This window comes from Dermacentor albipictus, unplaced genomic scaffold (genome assembly GCF_038994185.2).
Source record: "Dermacentor albipictus isolate Rhodes 1998 colony unplaced genomic scaffold, USDA_Dalb.pri_finalv2 scaffold_33, whole genome shotgun sequence".
In the NCBI taxonomy this organism is placed as follows: domain Eukaryota; kingdom Metazoa; phylum Arthropoda; class Arachnida; order Ixodida; family Ixodidae; genus Dermacentor; species Dermacentor albipictus.
Genome location: NW_027225587.1, coordinates 1,266,044 through 1,288,349, shown reverse-complemented (window position 1 = coordinate 1,288,349; position 22,306 = coordinate 1,266,044). Strand labels below are relative to the sequence as shown.

Sequence of the window (22,306 nt, the reverse complement as noted above, 5' to 3'; positions counted from 1 at the left end):
GTTCGAAACCAGGACAAGAATGACAGCGCGAAATGCACAGTGGCAGCTCCAAGCAAACCGCTCCAACGCGAGGCGAAGTGGCAAGTGGTGCACAGAGCGTGGCGAGCAGTGGAGAAGAAAAAAAAAACGCTTTATATTTGCTTCCCGAATCCGAATATAATGCGAGGCGCGTTCTGAGGCCAGAGATATTGGCAAGAAAAAGAAAAAAAAGAAACTCGTTATAATCGTGCAAAAGCGCTATTTGCTCACCCACTCCAAGACTGATTACTCGCGGACTCATGCGCAGCCACAGACGCTCGTGGAATGATGGAATAAAACGAATTGAAATTGTCTAGACCTCGCTCACTCAATTTGAGACTCCTCGATCATGTAATCACAGGCTCTGGCGCAGCTGGGCCATCCGACTCGGGTAATTGCTGCCTTACATGATATGAGATCCACATTTAGGTAGGCACGTTGTCAAACTCACTAACACCCAGACTCTCATGGGCTCACCACACTGAGCTCGCCGCTGGACAAGTTGGCTTTCCATAATCGCTCAGCGGGGAGACTTTTCTCACAAGTCTCCTGTCAGATATGCTTCCCTTCCAAATAGTTTTGCATTTTTTAGCGTGGGTTGTCACGCAGCATGATGTCGAACTGAAATTGTTAGTGAGCTTGTGGAAATACTGCTTTATGAAAATACTGGAACGGTGAATTGCGAAGCGCATTCTTAAAGCGATCACAACATGCGAAGTGATAATCTATAAGTTTTCCGGAATTCGTAAATGTTGCCTGTGACAGATAGCGTAATTCTTGTCCTTGAGCTGGATTATTCGAAGAGAACGATATTAGTAGCACGACCAACGGAAACATATGACCAACTAAATAAGAAAATTTCTCAAATTAATTTCTGAAATAATTGCTTTTGGTACATATTGCAATTTACAAATTGTACCTCGTGAGTTCGCAAGACGTAACCACTTGAAATAAATGTCGAGGATGACACCAGTTTCATTATATTGTTTCCCAATGTGTGGGAGGAAATATATGGGCTTCCAGTTACTCTTTTGCTTCAATTCATGAATGAGCGTTTTGTTAAAAAAGTAAATGCCGCAATAGTACATTTTTTACAGCAAGTTTGATGGTGTGTATCTCCAAACTGGTGTAACTCGGGAAATTAATTCCAAGTGCATATCCCTTGCAAACTCACCGGTTGAATTCGTAATTATAAATTATGGGGTTTTACGTGCCAAAACCACGGTATGATTAAGAGGCACGCCGTAGTAGGGAACCTCCAGAATAATTTTGACCACCTGCGGTCCTTTAACGTGCCCCTAAATCTAATTGAGTACCACGGCTGCTTTTGCATTTCGCCCCTAACGAAATGCGGCCGCCGTGGCAGGGATTTGATCCCGCGACCTAGTGCTTAGCAGAGCAACACCAAAGCCGCTAAGCAACCACGGAGGGCATCCGTAAATTGCAGTATGTACTGTAGGTAATTATTAAGCAAGTTAATTACTGAATTTTTGGTAATTAGTTGAATATGTGTTTAGATTTCTCGTGAAAGTAATATCCGCTTTTCTGAATAATCCAGCTCAAGAAGGAGAACTACGTTATGTGCGACAGGCGATCTTTAAAACGTCTGAAAATAATAAAAATAATCACCTTATATATTTCGAAGTGTTCACTCACTCAAGAATTGGTTCAACCAATATAGAGGGAAACTGCGACAGAGAGCGAAGGAACTCATGGAAAGCGTTTCACGTGGCAGAGAGAGAAAGGGGGAAGGCAACGCAAGGAGGTTCACCAGACGCACCTTCGGTTTGAAAAATACTTCCATAAACAAGTTAATCATTCTGGACATTCCGACTCCTCACTTTTCGTCGTTGTACTTTATCTCAGAACATAAAAAAAATATAAAATGTTTTGGAGTCAGTGTCATAGGGGCAAATTTAGGGTTTCAGTGAATGCATCTCGTTTTTAGTGTCATGCGCAGGCTGCCACCATGAAAGGTTTCGTGACGCTTGCCGCAGATGACCCTGGCTTACGACTGCTTTCGATAAACTTGCTTGGCTGCGTCTATGTGTGCAGCCTCAATGCAAAGTCTTTCAAGCACGTTTTTAAATGTTATAAGCATCAAATGCCGTCTGAAATGGAAATCGCCATTTTCTTCCCCTCGTCTTGGATACAAAGCTGTTTTTTCTTGACCCGGGCGATTTATCATGTATGTTGACGGCCATTGTAATATGTTTACACCACGATTCATGTTAAATACCGCTCTGATGTATAGGTAATGTTGTTTCGCAAACGCCGCCTAAATAAGGACTGATATAAGGTGCCTACTTATTTCCAATTGACACTACCATTAATTCCGAATATTAACTACGTACTCAAAATACGAACGGCAGGTTGGATTCCGTCTGTCGTGATTTTTCCCGCTGCTGTAAATCTGAAACTCCGAATATACAAAACCCTCAATCGCAGAAAATTAGTATATGCCACAGCCACATGCGACCCTAGCACCGACTTGGGCGTCCTCCGAAATCTCGGTGTCATTCATAGTCATACGAGACAGCGCAACAATACCGTAGCGAAGCAAATCATAGATATATTTTTCACCAAAGCCCGCAGTATCTGCGCGTTGTCAGTGCAAGTATTTCAGCGTGCACCCGCAGAGTGTTAATGAGCTAGATTGCATATGTTGGCAGCACAACCAGTGAGAGAGCCATGAATACCCTATCGCGACATCTTCCGTTCCTATTGTTGCGCGAAGAGCCACTCAGTTTCTTTTTTTTTCTCGCTCTTTTCTTTTTTTCCACCAACTTATATCCGGATGCTAAACTTGACTCTCTTCATTTGAACGTGCCTACCCTGTAACTTCTGGGGCGCCTATCGGCTGCTGCTGAGCGAACTACAGCCCGTGGCACGGGACGGCTGTCACGTGCGTGTGTTCGAAACGCCAATCCGGAGGAGTATAAGCGTCGGCTATTTCAGGCATCGTGTCTTCCTTGATAGAAGACACCGTCGCTTACTACGTTCTTCGAAAACATACTTCAGACGGCTACAGTACAGACGAGCAAGCCCGTAGAGACATTGGTAATGTCAGTGATTGTAGGAAGAAAATTACCAGTCCAATAAAAACTATTGGGCGGAACTCATCTCACGATCGCTGTCTATAATATTACGATTATCATTCGAGCGATGTAGCGATACACTGTATTTATGAAGTCACGTTTATTTACCAACTCTAGGGGTAATAATCAGAGAGTTTTGTTCGTTTTATCGTCCTCTAGTTTGCGTCTCTACATCTGTCATGTCTCTAGAACTGCGCTTACCAGTTGAACATAAATATTCACAAAATGTATTTCGAATATAAAATGTTACTTGCAGCTATTTTATCACAGTCCAATTTTTTTAGTTCTCACTCATGCTTCGTTCAGTGTTGAATGTCGGGTTCAGTGTCGTTCTGTTTCTTTCAATAAATTTGCTGCAGGAATTGTCAACGGATTCCTTTCGTGGAAGGGATTCGCACCACTTGGACGGCTCTCCTTCGGCGTATATCTCATCCACGTGCCTTTTTACCACGTCATGAACCGTATTAGTAGAGAACGAAGATTCTATTCTCACTTTACAATGGTGAGTCACTGAGAGTTTTCAGCGCTTACGTGTCTTTTTCAGCAGGAAAACAACAGTAAAAAATGGATATGAAGAATATGAAGTACAAATCCGGCTGTGTATTCTTGTTTTCGGATCCTGATCTACTTCGATGTCATTCTGACATGAGCGTAGAGTGTGTGTTTTCAGGAAACGTGTTGATCTATTTCAATTGGGTCCAATTGTTTGTTTCTACGCATAGCAGTCACGAGGTAGGAAATGATGAAAATGGGGGTGAAACTTGCCAAGGTTGAAGATTGGGCGTGTTGGTATAGCATATTTGAGGTTGGATTGAGCACCATTTGGACAAGATACACAGAAGAGTAACACACACCACAGCGCGCTACTTGCAGCTATATTTTCATTCCCTTGTCAGTGGAATAAATACAGGAAGATACTCAAAGGGGGAGAGCAACAAAAAAACTTCACAAGCCGGGTCATCCACCAATGCCAAGTCGTCTTTGTCACGTGATCATTTTTGCTGCGCTAGACATCACAAACAACGGATGGGGATAGAAAATTTCAGATTAGCGCGTGAGGAAATCTATTTCTTTTGCACTAAGGGACACGGATAGCATGCTTACGCACATACTACCTACACGCGCAGTCTCAGCTGCTTTGATTATCTCTCGCGTCACTTGGCTGCTATCTTTGCTCACAATCTTGCATTTCTTAAACAATGGCCGACATCCGCAATCTCTACAATGTATCGCAAGGTGTCCTGCGACTGCTTTTGAAACATTATAATCAGGCTCCGTTAATGTTTCGTTCAAACATCGTCCAGTCTATCCTATGTACTTTCTGCTGCACTGAAGTGGAACAGAATATACCACTCCTTCAGTGCACTCGTCTGACTTCTTTCTGTGCTGTTTCACGGCCTCGTTTCTGTGTGGCACATGGGTTTACCTTCGCACACACGCTGAGCAATTTTTCCAGTCCGGAAAACGCAACATTTACATTTCATCTTTTACCAATTTTTTTTTTTTCAGACGGTGCGCGATCGAATGAATGTACGGCGTCACCACTATTTTTTCACGTGTGCTTGGACCGCAAGGCTCCCAGCCAGATAATGGTGCCCTGGTTCCGATGTCCTGGAGCTATGATTGTGCCACAGATACTAATACATGGAAAGGATAACCTACCGCCGTGACTCTGCGTATTTGCTCCCGAAAACTATGAGCAATGTTATGATGGCACGGTTTTTGTAATCCGTTTTTGTAGCAAGACTTAACTATGGCTCGTTTTACGACTTCCGAATTCGCGGATTCGAATGACAAAAGAGGCTTATTTGCGCGTGGTTCGTATTGCCAACAACAATGACTCGAGCCCAGACCTAGTTTTAAGTCAAGAAACGTAATTGATCCACCATCTGGCCTCTGAAAATTCTTTCTAGGTGTGCCAACGGCGAATGAGTCTTGTTTTCAACGTTTTACACTAAAGCTAAGTAATTATCAGTAAACCTGAACACACGAGCAACCCGTAAATTCATGATCCGCTCCTCCAGGATTCTGTCATTGTTGGCTAGGAACAAGTCACTCAGAATCGGTGCGATAGACGAGCCCATACATATTCCTTGTTTCTGAAGAAAAATGTCTCCATTCCAAACCCGGTAAGTGGATCTTAAATGCATGGACAACAACTCTAAAAAGGTTTCAACACGCATCTGTGAAACATTTTGAAAAGCAACGTTTCCGTAATTGTCAATACATTGTTCAATGCGCAGTAAGAGCTCTTGGTGAAGAATAGAGTAATATAAGTATTTGACATCAAAAGAGTAAGCCAAATACCCCTTATCATAATACACACGCTTAAGGTAATTGTCACTTTTAAAGACACCTGGCAGTTGCCGGTAGCCTCGTTCCTGCAGAGAAGGTTAAAACTACTGATGTTCATGACCCCTCTTTGAAAAAAATTCTGAGCATGCTGGTGCGTTCCTACAAGGTAACTTTGACAAGTGCTATTAGCCTTACTCTTTTGACGTCAAAGACTCATATTATTATATTGCTCACAAAGAGCTCTTGCTGTGCATGGAGCAATGTATTGACAAATACGGAAACGTTTGTCAAAAAAATTCACAGATGCATGTCGAAGCCTTTTTGGTGTTGTTGTCCATGTACTTAAGATCCACTTACGTGTTTTGGAATGGAGATATTTTCCTTCAGAAACAAGGAATATGTATGGGTTCGTCTATCGCACCGATTCTGAGCGACTCAATCCTAGCCAACAATCACAGAACCCTGGAGGAGCACCTCATGAATTCACTGCTTGCTCGTGTCTTCAGTATTGTTGATGATTACTTAGTTATAGTTGAAAATGTTGAAAACAAGACTCAGTCGCCGTTGACACACCTAGAAAGAATTTTCAAAGCGTGTCTAGAGCCATTGGCGATCACAAATGAAGAGCCAGACGGTGGATCAATTAGCTTTTTCGACTTAAAGCTAGATCTGGGATCGAGTCATTGTGGTTGGCAATACGAACCGCGCGCAAATAAGCCTCTTTTGTCATTCAAATCTGCGCATTCGAAAGTCGTAAAACGATCCATCGTTAAGTCTTGCTACAAAAACGCGTTACAAAAATCGTACCATCATAGCATTGCTGACAGCTTTCGGGAGCAAACACGCAGGCTCAAGGCGGTAGGTTATCCTTTCCATGCATTAGTATCTGTGGCACAATCATAGCTGAAGGAAATGGGAACCAGGGCACCATTGTCTGGCAGCGAGCCTTGCGGTCTAAGCACACCCGAAGAAATGGTGGTGACACTGTACATTCATTCGATCGCGCACCGTATAAAGAAATTGGTAAAAGATGCAATGTAAATGTGGCGTTTTCCGCACCTGAAAAATTGCTGAGCGTGCGTGCAAAGGTAAACCCACGTGCCACACAGAAACGAGGCTGTGAAACACAACAGAGAAAGAAGTTCGTCGAGTGCACTGAAGGAGTGGTATATTCTGTTCCACTTGAGTAGGGCAGAAAGTACATAGGACAGACTGCACGATGTTTGAACGAAAGATTAAAGGAGCATGATTATAATGTTTCAAAAGCAGCCGCCGAATACCTTGGGGTACATTGTAGAGATTGCGGATGTCAGCCATTGTTTAAGAAATGCAAGATTGTGAGCAAGGACGGCTGCCAAATTACGCCAGAGGTAATCGAAGGCGCCGAGATGGCGCGTGTGGGAAGTATGTACGTAAGCATGCCATCAATCTCCCTCAGTGCAAAAGAAATAGATTTCATCACGCGCTAATCTGAAATTTCGTATCCTCGTCCCTTTTTTGTGGTGTCGATTGCAGTAAAAATGATCACGTGACAAAGCCGGCTTGGCATTGGTGGATGGTCCTGTACGTAAAGTTTTTTTTGTCACTCTTCCCCTTTGAGTATCTTCCTGTACTTATTCCACTGACAAGGGAATAAAACTATAGCTGCGAGTTGCGCTCTGTGGTGCGTGTTTCTCTTCTGTGTGTCTCGTCAAACTGTTGCGCGATCCAACCTCTAATGTGAGAATGGGGGTTCTTTTTTGGCATTGTCAAATTTTGCCCATTTGTCAAATTCACCGGCTTTACAGCGCTAATTGGCTCACAGAACTGCTACGGCCTCCCCATTGGTTCAAAACGCCAATCGCATGGCGAATTTCAGCAAAATGGCTGAATTGGAAAGTGAGCGATTAGCACACCATGTCCGTACAATGGCCTTTTCGCAAGTCGCAAGAGTGAAAGAACGGGCATGTTGGAAACGTTCCATCTTTGATTAGCAGCGTGATGACCGACGTATAGGAAGTTTTCGTGCCTCTTCTGCCATTTTCTACGTCGATCATTCGCAATTCATGGCCTGTGCCGCTACACCGAGGCCCGTGATGCTTGGACGAGCATCGATCTCCAGTATGGCGTTTTTACCACAGCTTTTCTGCATCAGTGCGCGAAATGAAGTGTAGTCGTAAGGCGAAATAAGGCGTTACGGGCCCCAATTCAATTTTAACATGAACAGCAGTCACGAGCCCAAGATGTAGGCTAAAAATGTCGGTTCCTTCGTGCGTTTGTAAAGATCATGCCGAGCATCGTGACGCCAGAAGCGCGTCGCTTGAATCTGCATGGATTGGCCGGTTCTAGGGATGATTGAGAGAGATAAATACAAGTGAAAGGCAGGACGTTTAACCAAGGGGAAGAAGAAAGGGCAGGGGAACATTGAGAGAAGAGGATAAAGACCTATGTTTATGTCGGTGACCCCCCCGTAGTGAAATATCTCTTCTCTATATCACAAACGGTCATTCAGCACGGTATCCTTTAAAAAGCGCAGCAGCGCTTTTGTGCCTTCTGCAGCTACGATACGCGAGATCCCAAGATCTTGTCCAACTAGAAAGGTATCCAGTTTACCTGGTTTAAAGCCGGGCGGAGGTCGAGCCTTTAATTTTTAAAGGATGGGTAGTAGCACAGAAGGTGTGCTATATACTCTCCACGGCCCCACATGCATTGCACTCAGCGCTATCGGCCATTCCCTTCAAGATGAGCACACATTGGTGAGCGCAACGCGCAGGCGTAAGCGATACAGCACTGTTTCCTTACTTCCGGAAATACCACGTAACAGGCGCAGCTGCATAAAAGGATCGTGTGCTTTTCTAGCAACTTCGTCAGCGAGGTCGATGACCCGACCGTCACTGAAACATGATGTGGCGTCCTTTAGCGATCCCATGGTGCTGCGTTTCTGTCACCTCCGACACTAGTTGTTCACAGAACCCAGGATAGCTGACAAAAGAGTCTGTAGGGGCTCCTTTGCTTCGCAAAATATTGCCCACTGATTAACCGGTACTTGGTTATTACAGTAAACGGCGCCTCGGAGGGCAATAAGCTCCAAAACTCTCTGTGTTGTGACCTGAGAAATCCTGTATCTGATGGTCGATCAAGAAGAGTGATGACAGATGGAGTAGCACGCTGTGGTATGAAAGTTATAAACAGGGAGAAGATGCCGCAAAAAAGCTGGCCAATGTTTCAAGAGGGGGACCTTTCTTCGTCAAACGCGCCTTTGACGTCAAAACACCATGTGGCGAAGATAGGTCCTCCTATCGAACGCTGGCCAACCTTTCTGAGGCACGTTATCCCTGTTTATATATTTTATACCACAGTATCTGACACTGAGTGATCATGATGGGATAACAATTGCGTCGGTGGAGCTGGTGTCATTGGAAGAGCCAACCGTGTATATGTAGACTCGGTCAAAGTAGAAAGCATGCAAAAAAATCCAGGGTTGCTTACTTCAAGGCAAAGTTGGTAGGTCAGTCGTTTTTGGTATTCCTTGGGCGGAAAGGTGCACTTCCGGTTGTTGTAGACATAACAAGGCTGATGATGAGCGTGCATAGAGTGCGAAGCTCCGGCAGGGAGGTAGGATGAGTGTTGACGACGACTTTGGCGAATGACGGGATATTCGCCACACCCGTGAAATCTGACGAATATGTGTCCTCAGCGTGTTAGTGGTAATGTACGTCGGAATCGGATGATATCGAGTCATTATAAATATTCCAGCTGTTCAGGTGCCCCGCAGAAGACCAGCTCAAACGCGTTGAGGTTACGTTGCACTCCGAGTACTTCAGAGTGTGCTCACGCACTCTGAAGGGCTGGGAGCTTTGACTTCCACGTTTTGGAGATGACGCGCGGTGGCCGAATCAGAGAAATACGCAGAATGTGAGGTAATGAGGAGCAGTTCGGAACAAAATGCATGCTCCTCAATAACGCTATAGTTTTAATATGGTGGGGTGCCCGTAAAAGTGCTGTGAAACTATTTTCGACCACAAAGCTCTACTCTTGTTTCTAGTGATCCTTCTCTATGTGTGGGTCAGGTAATGTGTTGTACTGGGCTCCTTGTTCTTTCTTTTTTTCTTTTTTTTCTTTTCCTCTCATGAATAGGTTAGATGTAGGGTCTCTTTCAGGTGACGATTGGTAACCGATTCTGCGTTTTGTCTTGTGCGGCGTTTATATATCTTAATTAAACAATAATCATAAAACAAAAACAAGTTGGAAGAGAAGCGGAATTTATTAGCGACGAAACGAGCAGGACCAGTCTGTCCAGAGGACATTCATATATATCATAGGAATTTTTCGTAGCTAGAGGACTATAAGAGATATCAAGTATATTTGGATGTTTAAAATAACATAATGTACAGACTTATAGAAAACTTACGACCACTGTTCCCAGAAATTGAGTTAAGTGAGGCAAATAATCATTGTAATCTGATGTTTCTTTCTAGGTCCATTTTTCTCGAACCATTTTGTCAATGGCGTTATTCTATAGAACTATTGCCTTGTTTTTTATACCTCTCTTGCAAGCTACGGAAACACCAACGCAAACTATGTAAGTCAACCTACTTAGTGTACATGATAGCATCAAGGCTTATGCAAATGTACGGCATGGAAAATGGTGTCCCGTTATGGAAACGGACAGTGCACATAAATATCGACCTATTACACCCATTTTTGAGAGCTGTTATGGAATTTTCGCGTTCGAAAAAAAGAAACAGGACTCACTGCGTCACCCACTGCTCCCTTCGATGGCCGCCATAGTGTCGCGAAGTATATGAGGAGCTATGCGACGTGGAAGATCCTGTTTGATGCTATGCAGTCTACCGACGCAAACTAAAACTGTCAAGTTAACAGACTAAACCACATGTAGTCAGGCATATCAGCTGTCCACTCCATCGCTTTCTTTTAGGCAATGTCAGATTTCTGACAGACCACTTTACCCCCCCCCCCCCCATCTTTATTGCTCTTCAAATGACTTGGCAGAACTGAGTGCCACAAATGAATTCCATGTTCTCTGTTACCTTTTTCACCATGGCGCAGGTATCCAACTGCTTCGTCGTCCTTACTTGGAGCTACATCCTCAGCTACATCCTATCTATCGCCTGCGAACTTCCCTTCGCACACCTAGAGAAACTAGTGTTCATGCGCGGCTTCAGGAAGGACAATGGAGCCACGGAAAACTGGCAGAAGCGGGACCACGACGAGCGAGAAGACGCCAAAGATACACCTGTGATAGCTATTAATAGCAGTACGTACAAAATTACTCCACTGAGGCATGAGCTTCCCTAAAAGAAAGAACAACAAAACGCACTTAAATCCGAGATACGCACCCTATTATGAAGATAGCTTCGGGAAACATGGAAAACTCCACTTCATACGGGTGAAATTTTTGCGTTGTCTCGCAGAAGTGGCGTCACAGAGGGATTGATCCTAGCCTCAATAAGCTTTAGATTTCGAAACAACGTTCATGTGCGCTAAAATTCCCTTGGTAAAAGTGACAGAGCTTAAACTGTTTCTTGTTTGAGGCAATACATCCAGGCTCTATATCATGTAAGCTGAAGAACATAACGGCGCCCAGTACCAACAAAATCGATGTCGACGCATGCCATGACAAACACTGGTTGAAAGCAGTTCGTATTTCAAGGTTATAGAAACAGTTCTACTGATAATCACGGAAGATTGGATAGCCTGTATTGGTTGATAAATAGAATGAGGAAGAGATGAAAAAAAATGATGAAAGAATAATGAAGACGTGACTTAGAGCGCAGTGTTTCGTGTCATGCAAATTAATTAACTAGCACGGTATGTAAAATTTTAGAACATATCATCCTCAAACACTCATCTCTGTGCTTTGAGCAGAGACATGTTTTATCACATTTTCCACACGGATTCCGCCGAGGGCTATCTACAGTAACCCAACTAATAGAACTTATCCCTGACCTATCCTCATGTATCGATCTCCAAATGCGCATAGACCTAATCCTACTTGACTTCTCCAAATCATTCACTAGAGTATCCCATCCAAAAATGATTAGGAAGCTTCAGTTGACAATAGCTGATGGATCAATTACGAGATGGGTCAAAAAATATCTCTATAAGAGGACACAACTTGTCGAAGTGAATCACGACTGTTCAGAAATTACCACGGTTACCTCCGGTGTTCAGCAAGGTAGTGTCCTTGCGCCAGTCTTATTTCTAATATTCATTAATAATCTGCCTGGTATTGTCAGTATTAACATAAGACTATTTGCTGACAATTGTAAAATTTATCAAGAAATCAACTCACCTGAGGATCACAATATACTGAACCGTGCGCTAAAATTAATAACAGACTGGTGTTGCAGCTGGCGAAAGAGTATTAATGGAAGCACATCAGCCATCATGCGTTTTACTAGAGAGCACAACGTTTCTATATACCCTTGCGCACATGGCAGCACGCCATTAACAACAGGCAATGAATGTAAATATCTTGGCTTAGTAATATCAGACAATCTCTGGAGGGACTCTCATGTTAAAGCCGTAACATCTAAAGCTTTGAAAATACTTTTCTTCTCGGAAGGCGTTTCCACAAAACTACATCAAAAATTAAACTACTCGCCCCATTCGTTACCCCTATCCTAGAATAGGCAAATGTCTCCTGGTTTCCACGTACTAATAAACTAATAACAATGCTAGAGACAGTGCCGAGAAAGGCAATCACATATATTTACAACGAGTACAACTTAACTGCCTCTACATCCCAGCTAATTTACAAAGTACTCACTTTACAAAATCGTGCCACACTTGCTCGTCTGGAAGTAATCTACGAACTACTACATAAGATGTGGTTTATATGTAGCTCCCGCTACTCAACTGAACCTGAAGCTAGGCAGACACGTCATAATCATCCCCAATCACTACAAGTATACCGTTTTAGTACCAACTGCTTTAGATTTTTATTCTTTCCACTCGTAACAAGAAAGTGGAACAACTTACCGTCACATAGTATTCTCAGTCCAACACTAGACGCCTTTTTACAATCTTATGAGATTCACCTACATGCCTCGCAGACATGACCTGTCTACCACATTCCACTGTGTCGCAAATAGCATCACAAAGCTTGTCGATTGTTGTTTATGGTTTCCCTAAGTCATTCTCTTCGCTGTAAAAACTGTATATTGCACAAAAAAAAGTGCAACCTAATCCACTTTGTACCACCCCTTGTATTTGTGCATATTTATGACATACTCTTGATGACTAATATTGCATGTTCTCCATGAACAACAACATTGTAATACTTTCACTACTCCACAAGAAATTAGTCCATCTGTATACTCACTGTTCGATTTGTATTTTTTGTACTGTATGTTTCTTGCCCTCCCTGCAATAATCCCTTCTTGGCATCGGCAGTTTGTTTAAATAAATAAATGATGAATTTGGCAATACTTTTTTAAAGTCACTTCTATCAGGAGAAAATACAACAATGATGGGTGATACTGTCCGAACGTTTTTCTAAATATTCATGGATATGCGAGAAGCATTGGAAGAATCGGAAAAGCTGAAAAATTATCTGCGCGCAACATTCAGTATTTCCATTCACGCATTGCGTTCGTCGGTCAGAGAATTTATTACGAGGCTGCTCGCGACATCGTATTTAATGTACGCGCGCGATTGCGACTGCGCGACTCTGCATAGCTATCGTGACAATTTATATTTTTCACACACAATGCCACGGAGGTTGCCGGTTAAGCTGATTTTGCCACTGCCAATAAGGCTTTCTTTCTTGGCAATACGTTGTATGTTTCACTGCTATTTAATGGCGAAACATTGTTTCCCTTAGTCCTACACTTTATGAGTAGCTACCTGCCCACCTAATTTGCCTTGTTTCAAGCTCGCGGACACCGTAAAATCTCGGAGGTCATAAGCTTGTTTACAGAGCACCACGGAGCGTTATTCAATCGTGTCTCAGACATCGCACTGTAAGCCTATACCATTCTTTGAGGGGTTATGCCAGTTCTATAACTGATGGCTCCGAGATGATTGGTGGGTGAATAGCAGCAGCACGAAGTAAAATTGTACACAGAACGGAAACAACGCCTACCGCCAAATGAAACTTTATTCGAAAGCAAAGATGGCATTATACTACGAACAAGATACATTGTTCTTACGTTCCTCGGTCACTCTTAGCTTGTTTTTTGTATTATTCGGGTGTAACAGCCCTGTATTCGTATATTATTTAAGTTTTTAGAGCTAAGATCTTAGGCACTCGTTTCTGCAGTGAGCGTCGGCGTCGGCGGCGTAACCGAGCGAATGAGAGCAGTGAAAGATCAAAGAGTGAAAGTAGAGCGAAATATGGAGACACGCGAGCGGCGAACGGCAGAGACCAGTGAGAGCGGCTTCTTCAGTGACATGCGCGCGGGAAACTAGCGTCATGCGGACCCTCCCAACCACTAGATGCGTACTCGTAATTGATCGTTTCATACTATCGTCGACTCACGTGAACTCTCGCTCGCGCTTGTTTGGTTTGCTTGGCTTGGTGTCCTTCGCTCTTGTTTCGATTGCCATGGTTTCTGATTGTTTTGTAATCTGATTGCATGCGCGACGCGAATCGTGTAATACTTTCTGGAAGCTACGCGGTACCAGCGATTGCACTGCATCCTTCGACGAGTCATGTATAAATGCCAACGCATTTCACCTGCAGATCAGATTTTCGACGATTGCCGATTTCGCTACATGTCTCTCTCAAACTCTTTGCCTCAATATATCGCGAAATTAAAACACGTATAGAGCTGTGCTCAAATTGCTCATTAGGGAGTATCCTTATCATCGGTTAATTTTTTTCTCACTTTGTTGTCTGTGTTGTTCGTGGCATATATGTCCCGCTTCTTTTCGAATAAAGTACTTTGTTCGTAGTGCATCCCGTTTATTTTCTACAAAGACTCTAGGTCTACGCTTCGGACAGCCGCTTGTACGATCTTTTTCTTTGTGCGTTATTTACTGCGCTGCTACTACGGATACGTTCTAACTCACCCAGTTGGCTTTCCTTGTACGATCCGTAACTGTCGATGAACTTCAAGAACCTGACAGGGTCGCGCAGCGGCGGGATGTCGTCGTTATTGCGGCCGAGACTGATGCCTAGCGTTAACGGTGGTTGGCGCAAAAACATGGCGAGTCCTCGAAGAACAAAGGTTGTGCAGCTGAAAGTCACCAAATACCAAGTTCAGGGACGCGTAGAGCAGCATGCTCAGGATCTCCAATCGATAGGTCCGGGAGGCGGCCGAGAAATAATTTGTCAATCACTTCGTGTAGGATGAGTTTGGAGCCATGGGCCACGTCGGCAACCAGTGGTGGTTCGGATAGGATCTATGTGCAGGTGAAGCACTCACCTACTCTGACAAGTGTTTCCGCGGGATAACGTGCTCCTTTTGGTTGTGTGTTCTACACGTACAGTAACGCCTATCGTAGGCAAGCTTCCTCGTTTGTCGTGCAGCAATGGGTTTAGTTTGCCGACCGACAACCGCAAGGCTTAATTTCAAGTAGATAAGCGAACGTCTGGTTTTGAAACTGATCACACGATCCCGTTCATACGAATCGCGCTCATTCACTTCGCAAAGGGGTTAACACCACGGCAACGACGACAAGACGGCCACGATGACAACGACGACGACTGTGTTATAATGATGGCTGCATGATGATGATGGTACCATGGCAACTACGATAGCATGACCACAAACACAACAGTGGAGGCATGATCACGATTCCATGGCAATGGCTATGGCCTAGCGACTACCACGACTATGGGACGACGACTAGCCGACGACGCTTTCTAGACTGATGTCTAAGACGGCGAAGAGCCATCTTTTTGACAGGAATGCTGAGTGGCTTCCATGGTGACAGTCGTACTGACAACGACCGCGCCTCACTTGGCTAAAGATGCCTAAGTGTATATATTTGGCTCGTGTTTTACCACATGGCCTTAAGGGGAAGAAGTTTGGGCTTGTTGGTGGGATACCTACAAACTGGGATACATAGCGCAAGAATGACACAGGGACAAGCAGCTCGTCCCGTGTTCCTGCTTGTCCCTCTGTCATTCTTGCACTATATATCCCAGTTTGTAAGGCCTTAAGGGGCCCTGCAACACTTATTGAACACAGTGAAATAACGTTGCCTTTCTCTTGATGAGAAAGCGTTGAACATGTGAGCCAAATATTATTTCACTGCATGCAGCAGGGAACTGAAAATCTCGGGTCAAACGCAATGAAAAAGTGTTTGCTCTCTCCTTTGCAATGTCGTCACGCAGAGACATCGCAACCAGCTAGACTCACCAAAGGATGTTGGCTGATTTCGTGAATAATGCAATTATTGCTCATCTAGAAAAGTATTTCATACACATAACGTACAATAGAGATTTTATCATACTTCTAAGCGTACAACCAAACACATTGGCGAACAAAAAAGGGCTATATTACATAAATGTAACCCATATTACATGGCAAGGCCGAGCGATAAAGATCAATTTGCGAACGTGAGAAGATCAAAACGATTATACCAGATGAGTCCAATATATACACCAAAATAAGCAGCGAACTTACAATACGCACTATATAATCTTTAACAAACATAGGAATGACCCGGCCTCGAAATGCCTAAATAGGCAGCCTCACAGGCAGTAGAAGTACACAAAAAGCTATGGCAGTACGTACAGGCAATCAGCCTTGCCGTGCGCACAATTTTTGCACAATATCTGCTGCGTGCAGAATCATTCGCTGCCGTTGTGTACGATGCCATCGTGCAAGTTTTCGCTACCACGTCACTCGGCAAGCTATATTCACAAATTTGTTTTTCGTGCCTGAGAAGCCCGTCCCGTACGCTTTGTAGCGCATTTAGTGTGTCATCGTCGGAGTATTACGACGCTTGCTCTTCGCAATGCTCACGTCCCCAAAGCGTATTTTACTTCAGCGTTTAAAAAAGGCAACAGCAGCACTGTTATGGCGGGCGTGGCCAGCTCAGCAAAGGTGTTTCTACCCATAAACGCTCGACTTTATTCCTCCACGGCGTCACGCCAGCGGGCACGACATTCACGGAGTGAAAATGTGACGCCAATTACGTAATTACCTCATCTATTGATTTCAGTGCGTGCTCTACAGAGAGGAGACTGAACAGAGAAGGACTGAATGTTTTCTGGAAGCTGCTGACGCACCTGGTTGTATCGTATCTGGCGCAGCGCTGGCTTCGCATCTATGGCACGTGTGACGTGACAGATATCGGTATCGCCCATGACGTATGGTGGTGAGGGAACACACCCTCTCCCACTTAGTGCATATATACACGGCTGTTGAATGAACGGGCACGCTTTCCGCTCCCCTTGCTTGGAGCCTCTGGTCATGTGTTGCCTGCGACACCGCACGATACACTGGTTGAAAGAGTTCCACAATGAAACGTCGAGTTGCTCTTCCTTCCAAAGACTCTTCCCCTCCTCCTTGTGTCGTGGCGTGGCAATCGTAGGTCTCGGAAGGCTGTTACAAACCGGTGACCAAAGTAGCCATTTGGCTGGAGATGCTCGTTGATATTGACCGTTAACCTGTTGTATCGGGTAGTTGGCAAAGATGCTCTTGTGGATGTCTACTTCACAAGGTTTGTCAGATCTTGAAAAAATTTCTTCGGGTCTTGCTTTTAACGCTTGATAGGATTGGTTGACAAGCTGAACCTTCGGTAAAATTCAGTCCAGAACCGGTACGTAGCATTTCTTTTGGGGGTCACCGTACATTTGCTAAAGTATCATTGTAGTGGAGCAATTTTTGTATCCCTATGCTTTTTCAAAAACTTCCTTCAGTTTAGCCCATTGCACAAGTATCTTATTTACTGCCGTTTATATTGGCAACCAGCCTGTGGCACAGGCTAGCCGCGTAGTAAGTGGAGCCTCTCCTTCGTTTATTTCGTGGTAGACGCTTTGGTATTCCAACTTGCTTGTTTAGGAGTGAGCAAAACATCGGTATGTCTCACTCGCCAGAAGTTCTATATTTCGCGACAAGATAACCGACGCATGCGAAACTGAAAACTGAAGAGAATGGCAGACACCTCGCACCATAACAAGAGGAATTTCATTTCTTAGTCGAGTGTGGACGCCACTATTCACACCCTTCCTGACGCTTGCATTGTCTACTCCAATGCCAACAAGGTTTTTGGGGTTCAAACCTTTATGCCGCAATCTTTATAAAAGCGTTGAGGCGATGTCTTCAGCATTGCACTGTTCGACTTCTTGCGTGGTAAGGAAAGTCGAAAACGACCTCACCGTTTGACAGGGAATAATATGCGATGACGATGCCGAGGACCTTGACGACATTCGGAATGCTGTACTTTTGTTCGGCAATAACTTCCCTCCGCGATTTTTTTTATGCAGTCCAGCTAAGTTTTTTGGGAGATTAGGGAAAACACGCGGAAGACGGGAGATGGAAATTCAAGACAATGAGCAAAACGAGAAGACAAAAGCGGGAGCCAACGTTTCGACAAGTGGACTTGTCTTTCTCAAGGCCTCCAAAAAGACAAGTCCATTGTCAAAAGGTTGGCTCATGCTTCTACCTTGTTTTCGTTTTGCTCTTTATGAGATTAGTACACTTTGTGCGCTGAACCTTGATCTTAGATCTGACTATCATAAAAAATCCGCTTGCAATCTTCTCCCAAGTGGTCGGTGGTGTTCATCGCGCAATGTTCAGCAAGAAAAAGGGCAAGGATGGTTTCTGCTTGCTTCATAGGACTTGGTGTTGTACGTGGCATGACGTCAATTATAGGTCAGTTACGTGGCACACATGCCAGGTGCTTTGTACACGTGGCGTGCTTATCGGTGCTCGCTTTCTTCGTCTCGATAGGACATAAGCAAAATTTGCAAAAAGCCTTGAAGGGGTTATCAGATGTCGCCATGAGCCACTCCTTGTACTTATCCTCTTTAAGCCAGCAGTCTCTGAAACACTGTACGTTTTGCTCTTGTCTGCCATGTTGTGCGTGTCTCTAATAATCCTAAAACTATATGTACGTCGCCCTCTCAAATTACATTTCGGACTAAGAATAATGATAAAGAGGAATTGTCAACCACACGTAAAAAACTTAACTGTTCGAGAAAGCATTGTAACAAATGCAAAGCAATATCTGAAGTCTGTGCGGCCACAGAGACAGTCTGATGACCGCAGGATCACGATGTGGCCGTCCTGACGAAGGGAGCGCGGTTGATCATCCGCGCTGGCTCGGCGTCAGTAGCATCAAAACGCCGAATGTCGTACGGTAGCGCTTCTCGAACGAAATGCCGACGAATGGAGCACAGAGCGCCACTGGCTGGCCATCCGTAGCGTCGAAACCCCGGAGGTCGCATGGTAGCGCTTCTCGAAAACGAAGCTAAGGCACGGTTTGGTAACCGGCGATCATCGCTTCTTATTTATGGGGAACCAGCGCTGGAGTTTTCACGGCACCTGCAGCGCCGCCCTGGCGGTTAGAACGTGCACAATGCAGCCTCCCCCGCGGACGAAAATTGCGTTGCGTGCCCTTAAAGTCGAAGGAAAACAAAAGGGCGCCAACGATACTGTTGCGTATACAAGTGCCACAACTAAGTCGGGATGAGGGAGGATTTATCCATCTGCGTCTTTCCATCTAAACCCTACGAACAAGAACGGCGGCGGCGTTGGATCCAAGCAGTCAGGCAAGCGGAGTAAGCTCCCGTCTTATCGCCCTGTCAAGCGGTGTCGGGCTGGTTTCTAAATCAAATTTCGCGAGCACCTCCCCAACCTCAACGAGGTTACCCACTCCATAGCGCGAGGCCTAGTTAACCGCGCGGGAGAAGGGGAGGCTGCCCCCACCGGTAGGGATCGCCTGACACGCTACAATGATCTGGTGAAGTCATTCTACTTAGAGCGTAGAACCTTCCCCGGCCCACACAACGAACTATCCCGAGCGCAGGCTACAACTTTCTGCCTGCTACAAACCAATACTTACCCCTCGTTACAACTTTACAACAAGATCTACCCAGACATTTACCCCAATCCCATGTGCCATATCTGCAAGACACAGCCAGCCACACTTCCACACATGCTTTGGGACTGTACACACCAATACCCCGACACTAACCCCACGACCCTCTCGTCGAGATGGCACGCTGCCCTGCGTAGCCCCAACCTTGACGACCAACTCTTGGCGACCCAGCAGGCCTGCGAGGCGGCGAAGAGGCAACACCTCGACATCCCCACGTGGGAGGCCTAGGCCCAGCCACCATCTCTTGCTGGTTTCAATAAAGTTTATTCAGTCAGTCAGTCAGTGTATCCTTGGTTTATTCGATAGTGAAGACGGTCAGCCATGGCAGACAGTACCAAACAGCAGAATCTGCAGTCGGTATTTCGTCGGAAACAAAATGAGCAATAGCATGCACCATCCGGCATATGTATACCATTTTTCCTTCGCAATGCCACCGCCAAGCCCCTTCCAACACCACCGCACCTAGTGAACGATACGAAAGGTAAAAATTATCCATTCATTGCCAAGAATTATGTGGGAGGGAAGCTGCCTTGTAATACGAGTTGTATGCGCATAGTGCCGGCGCACGCGCGACTAAGCCATCTATGTGCTCATAAAAATGCGGATGAGGACTCGGCGCTGAGATGCATCCGGCAAATTTATGTAATTAGTGCTAAATGTAGCCAGGATTGTTACGGATCAAGCAGCGGAGCACTCAAACCTTTGCTTGCGCGAGTCAGCTGATGCGATAAAGCTTTCTTCTCCATTGACAGCTGTGGCGAAGTAACATCAGAATTTTTTATGTCTAGCCAGAGAAATATGGAATATCTTCACGCTAACTAATACTTACGATACCATAGCGCAGCACGACCGGAGCCATAACTGCTAGATTTGCGAGGCAGGCAGCCACGCAAGCATGGCATCGATACACGACGCAACCGTTAAAGAAACACACGTGCTCGCCGCGACGCACTGTGAAAAACATGTAAAGCTTAAAAAGCTTCTTTTGTCATTTCTTCACTTGATGGCGCTAGCTTCTTTACAAAAACTGTCCACTTGAAGCGGCGCGAAAACGGAAACATACGAACTATAATACGGCTGCGTATGTGTGTGTGTCGTCTGGTTGTGTGGCTGGAATATGCCGCGTTTCGTCGCCAGGGCAGCGTGCAACTCACTCTTTTCGACGCGCCGCCTATCCAGCGCTGGTTCCCCATAGGGCGTGGCGTGTTTGTTAGTTTGTTCGCACCGAAGCATGCAGACGAGCAAACATCTCACATGGGTGGTACAAGCTCCCTCGCACTCTCCCACAGGAGCGCATATCCCCATTGGTCTGGAGACAAGGCACGCTTCAGAAAACACGTAGAGATTTTTTTATTAATCCGGACGGCAACGCATGTAATTGATGAGGAGAGGGAGAATTTTGCACGAGCAAGGCTACAATCTCTCCAACTGTCATCAGTGCATTTTTCTCACATGTTCTCGTACATTCGATTTCGTGAACCAGTCAGCGTTCGTTCGCATGGCTCTAGGTGCTTAAATAGGCACTGATTTCTTTGACACCGGCGAAAAAATATTGCTTCCCACGGAATTAAAAACGGTAGCAACATCAACAAAGGAGAGATCATCGCAGAGGAAATAACAAACAAGGTGCATTAGGGCGAGTAAATGAACGCCAAATGCTTGAACCTACGCCGGTTTCTGTTGCAACAGAGTAACCACAAATTCATTCAAACTCTGGCATTAATTCTTGTCTCGTGCCTTCTGTCTGCACATGACCGGCCGTGACAGCGACGCACTTGGAGCAGCTATAGTTTGGATGGGTACGTGAGATGAAACGCGCCAGCTCCCGCCCGTGAAAGCGGCTTCAGCACGCCGCACTTTTGCTACCCATAACGGCGCCTTTTGTGGGTTTCAACTGATCACAACGGATGGAAACCAGATTAAAGCAGATGCTGGTGCTTGTAGTTGGACGCGTCAGACATATCCTGAAGACCAGCTTCCAACCGCTAGGAGAGAGAGATGCGCGGGTGCGTGGCGCCTCGTGGTCGCCGCGCAGAAACGTTAAGTGTCTGAGGCTTGTCTTGTGCCCACGTGGCGTTTCAGTAACTGGAATGCTGCGACCTGCGTACGCACATGTACGTACAATATTGTACCGCGAGCATTGATTGGATGCTCATGGGAGCCCCCGCGCGATAAGCGACACCCGTTAGTAGGCGCGCCGAGGCATCACCTCTCTTTTGTTTATGTACTCTTTTCCTCAGTGCGGCAGCGAGGCACACCCGTTGGCAGTCTTCTGCGAACGGGTGTGCCTCGATGATTTCCTTCTTTCTCTCGCCACGGGACATATATTGGTTTGGTTTGTACCTTATTGAAAAGCCGCTAGATGGCGCTATATGCCCAGCGCCAGTTGTATCATGGGTAGCGTTGTGTAGCAAGTATTTTTTCGCACCAAGAATAGTGATTCAGAAATCTGGCTAGACTAAAGCTAGACTTAGCCAAAAAAGCTGGATTAGGAGCTACATTTTGAAAAAAGGAGCTAAAACAGCTACTCGCAGCTAAATTAAATTTTTCGTAGCTGGTTGAGCCCAAAAGTAGCTAGACTTTGCTAAAAATGGCTAAATTGGCAACACTGTGTGACGTGTGCCTCAGAGAGCTCAGTCAGCGCACGCCAATGAACGCGCTCCGCTGCTCATTTGTAGGCAGCAAGGACCCTTTGTATCACCGTCTGTGCCTCGGCGTTGATAGCCCAATTAACGACCGGTAAGGACGAAAATGGGCGAAAGAGGCAAATAAATACATTCGCTTTAAATGAAACTTCAAAAGGTTATTATAATATGTTAAGATTTCATAAATATATGTTTGTTATGAACTTTTGAGGAGGGCATCACATGGAAGTTTACGTGTTCGCATCT

The 22,306-nt window shown here is 45.2% G+C and overlaps 1 protein-coding gene across 3 annotated transcripts in view; it reads left to right on the top strand.

The window, feature by feature from the left end:
• LOC139052764 (nose resistant to fluoxetine protein 6-like) overlaps positions 1–22,306 on the top strand; it is a 77,484-nt gene that overhangs the window by 31,534 nt on the left and 23,644 nt on the right. For 2 of the 3 annotated variants that reach the window (XM_070529842.1, XM_070529841.1), the window contains exons 9-10: positions 3,476–3,618; positions 10,461–13,233. In XM_070529842.1, the coding sequence (XP_070385943.1) occupies positions 3,476–3,618; positions 10,461–10,709 (392 nt within the window). In that variant the 3' untranslated portion in view covers positions 10,710–13,233. Of the gene's footprint in view, positions 1–3,475; positions 3,619–10,460; positions 13,234–22,306 lie in introns of those variants that run through there. The other variant, XM_070529844.1, reaches the window with a different exon arrangement.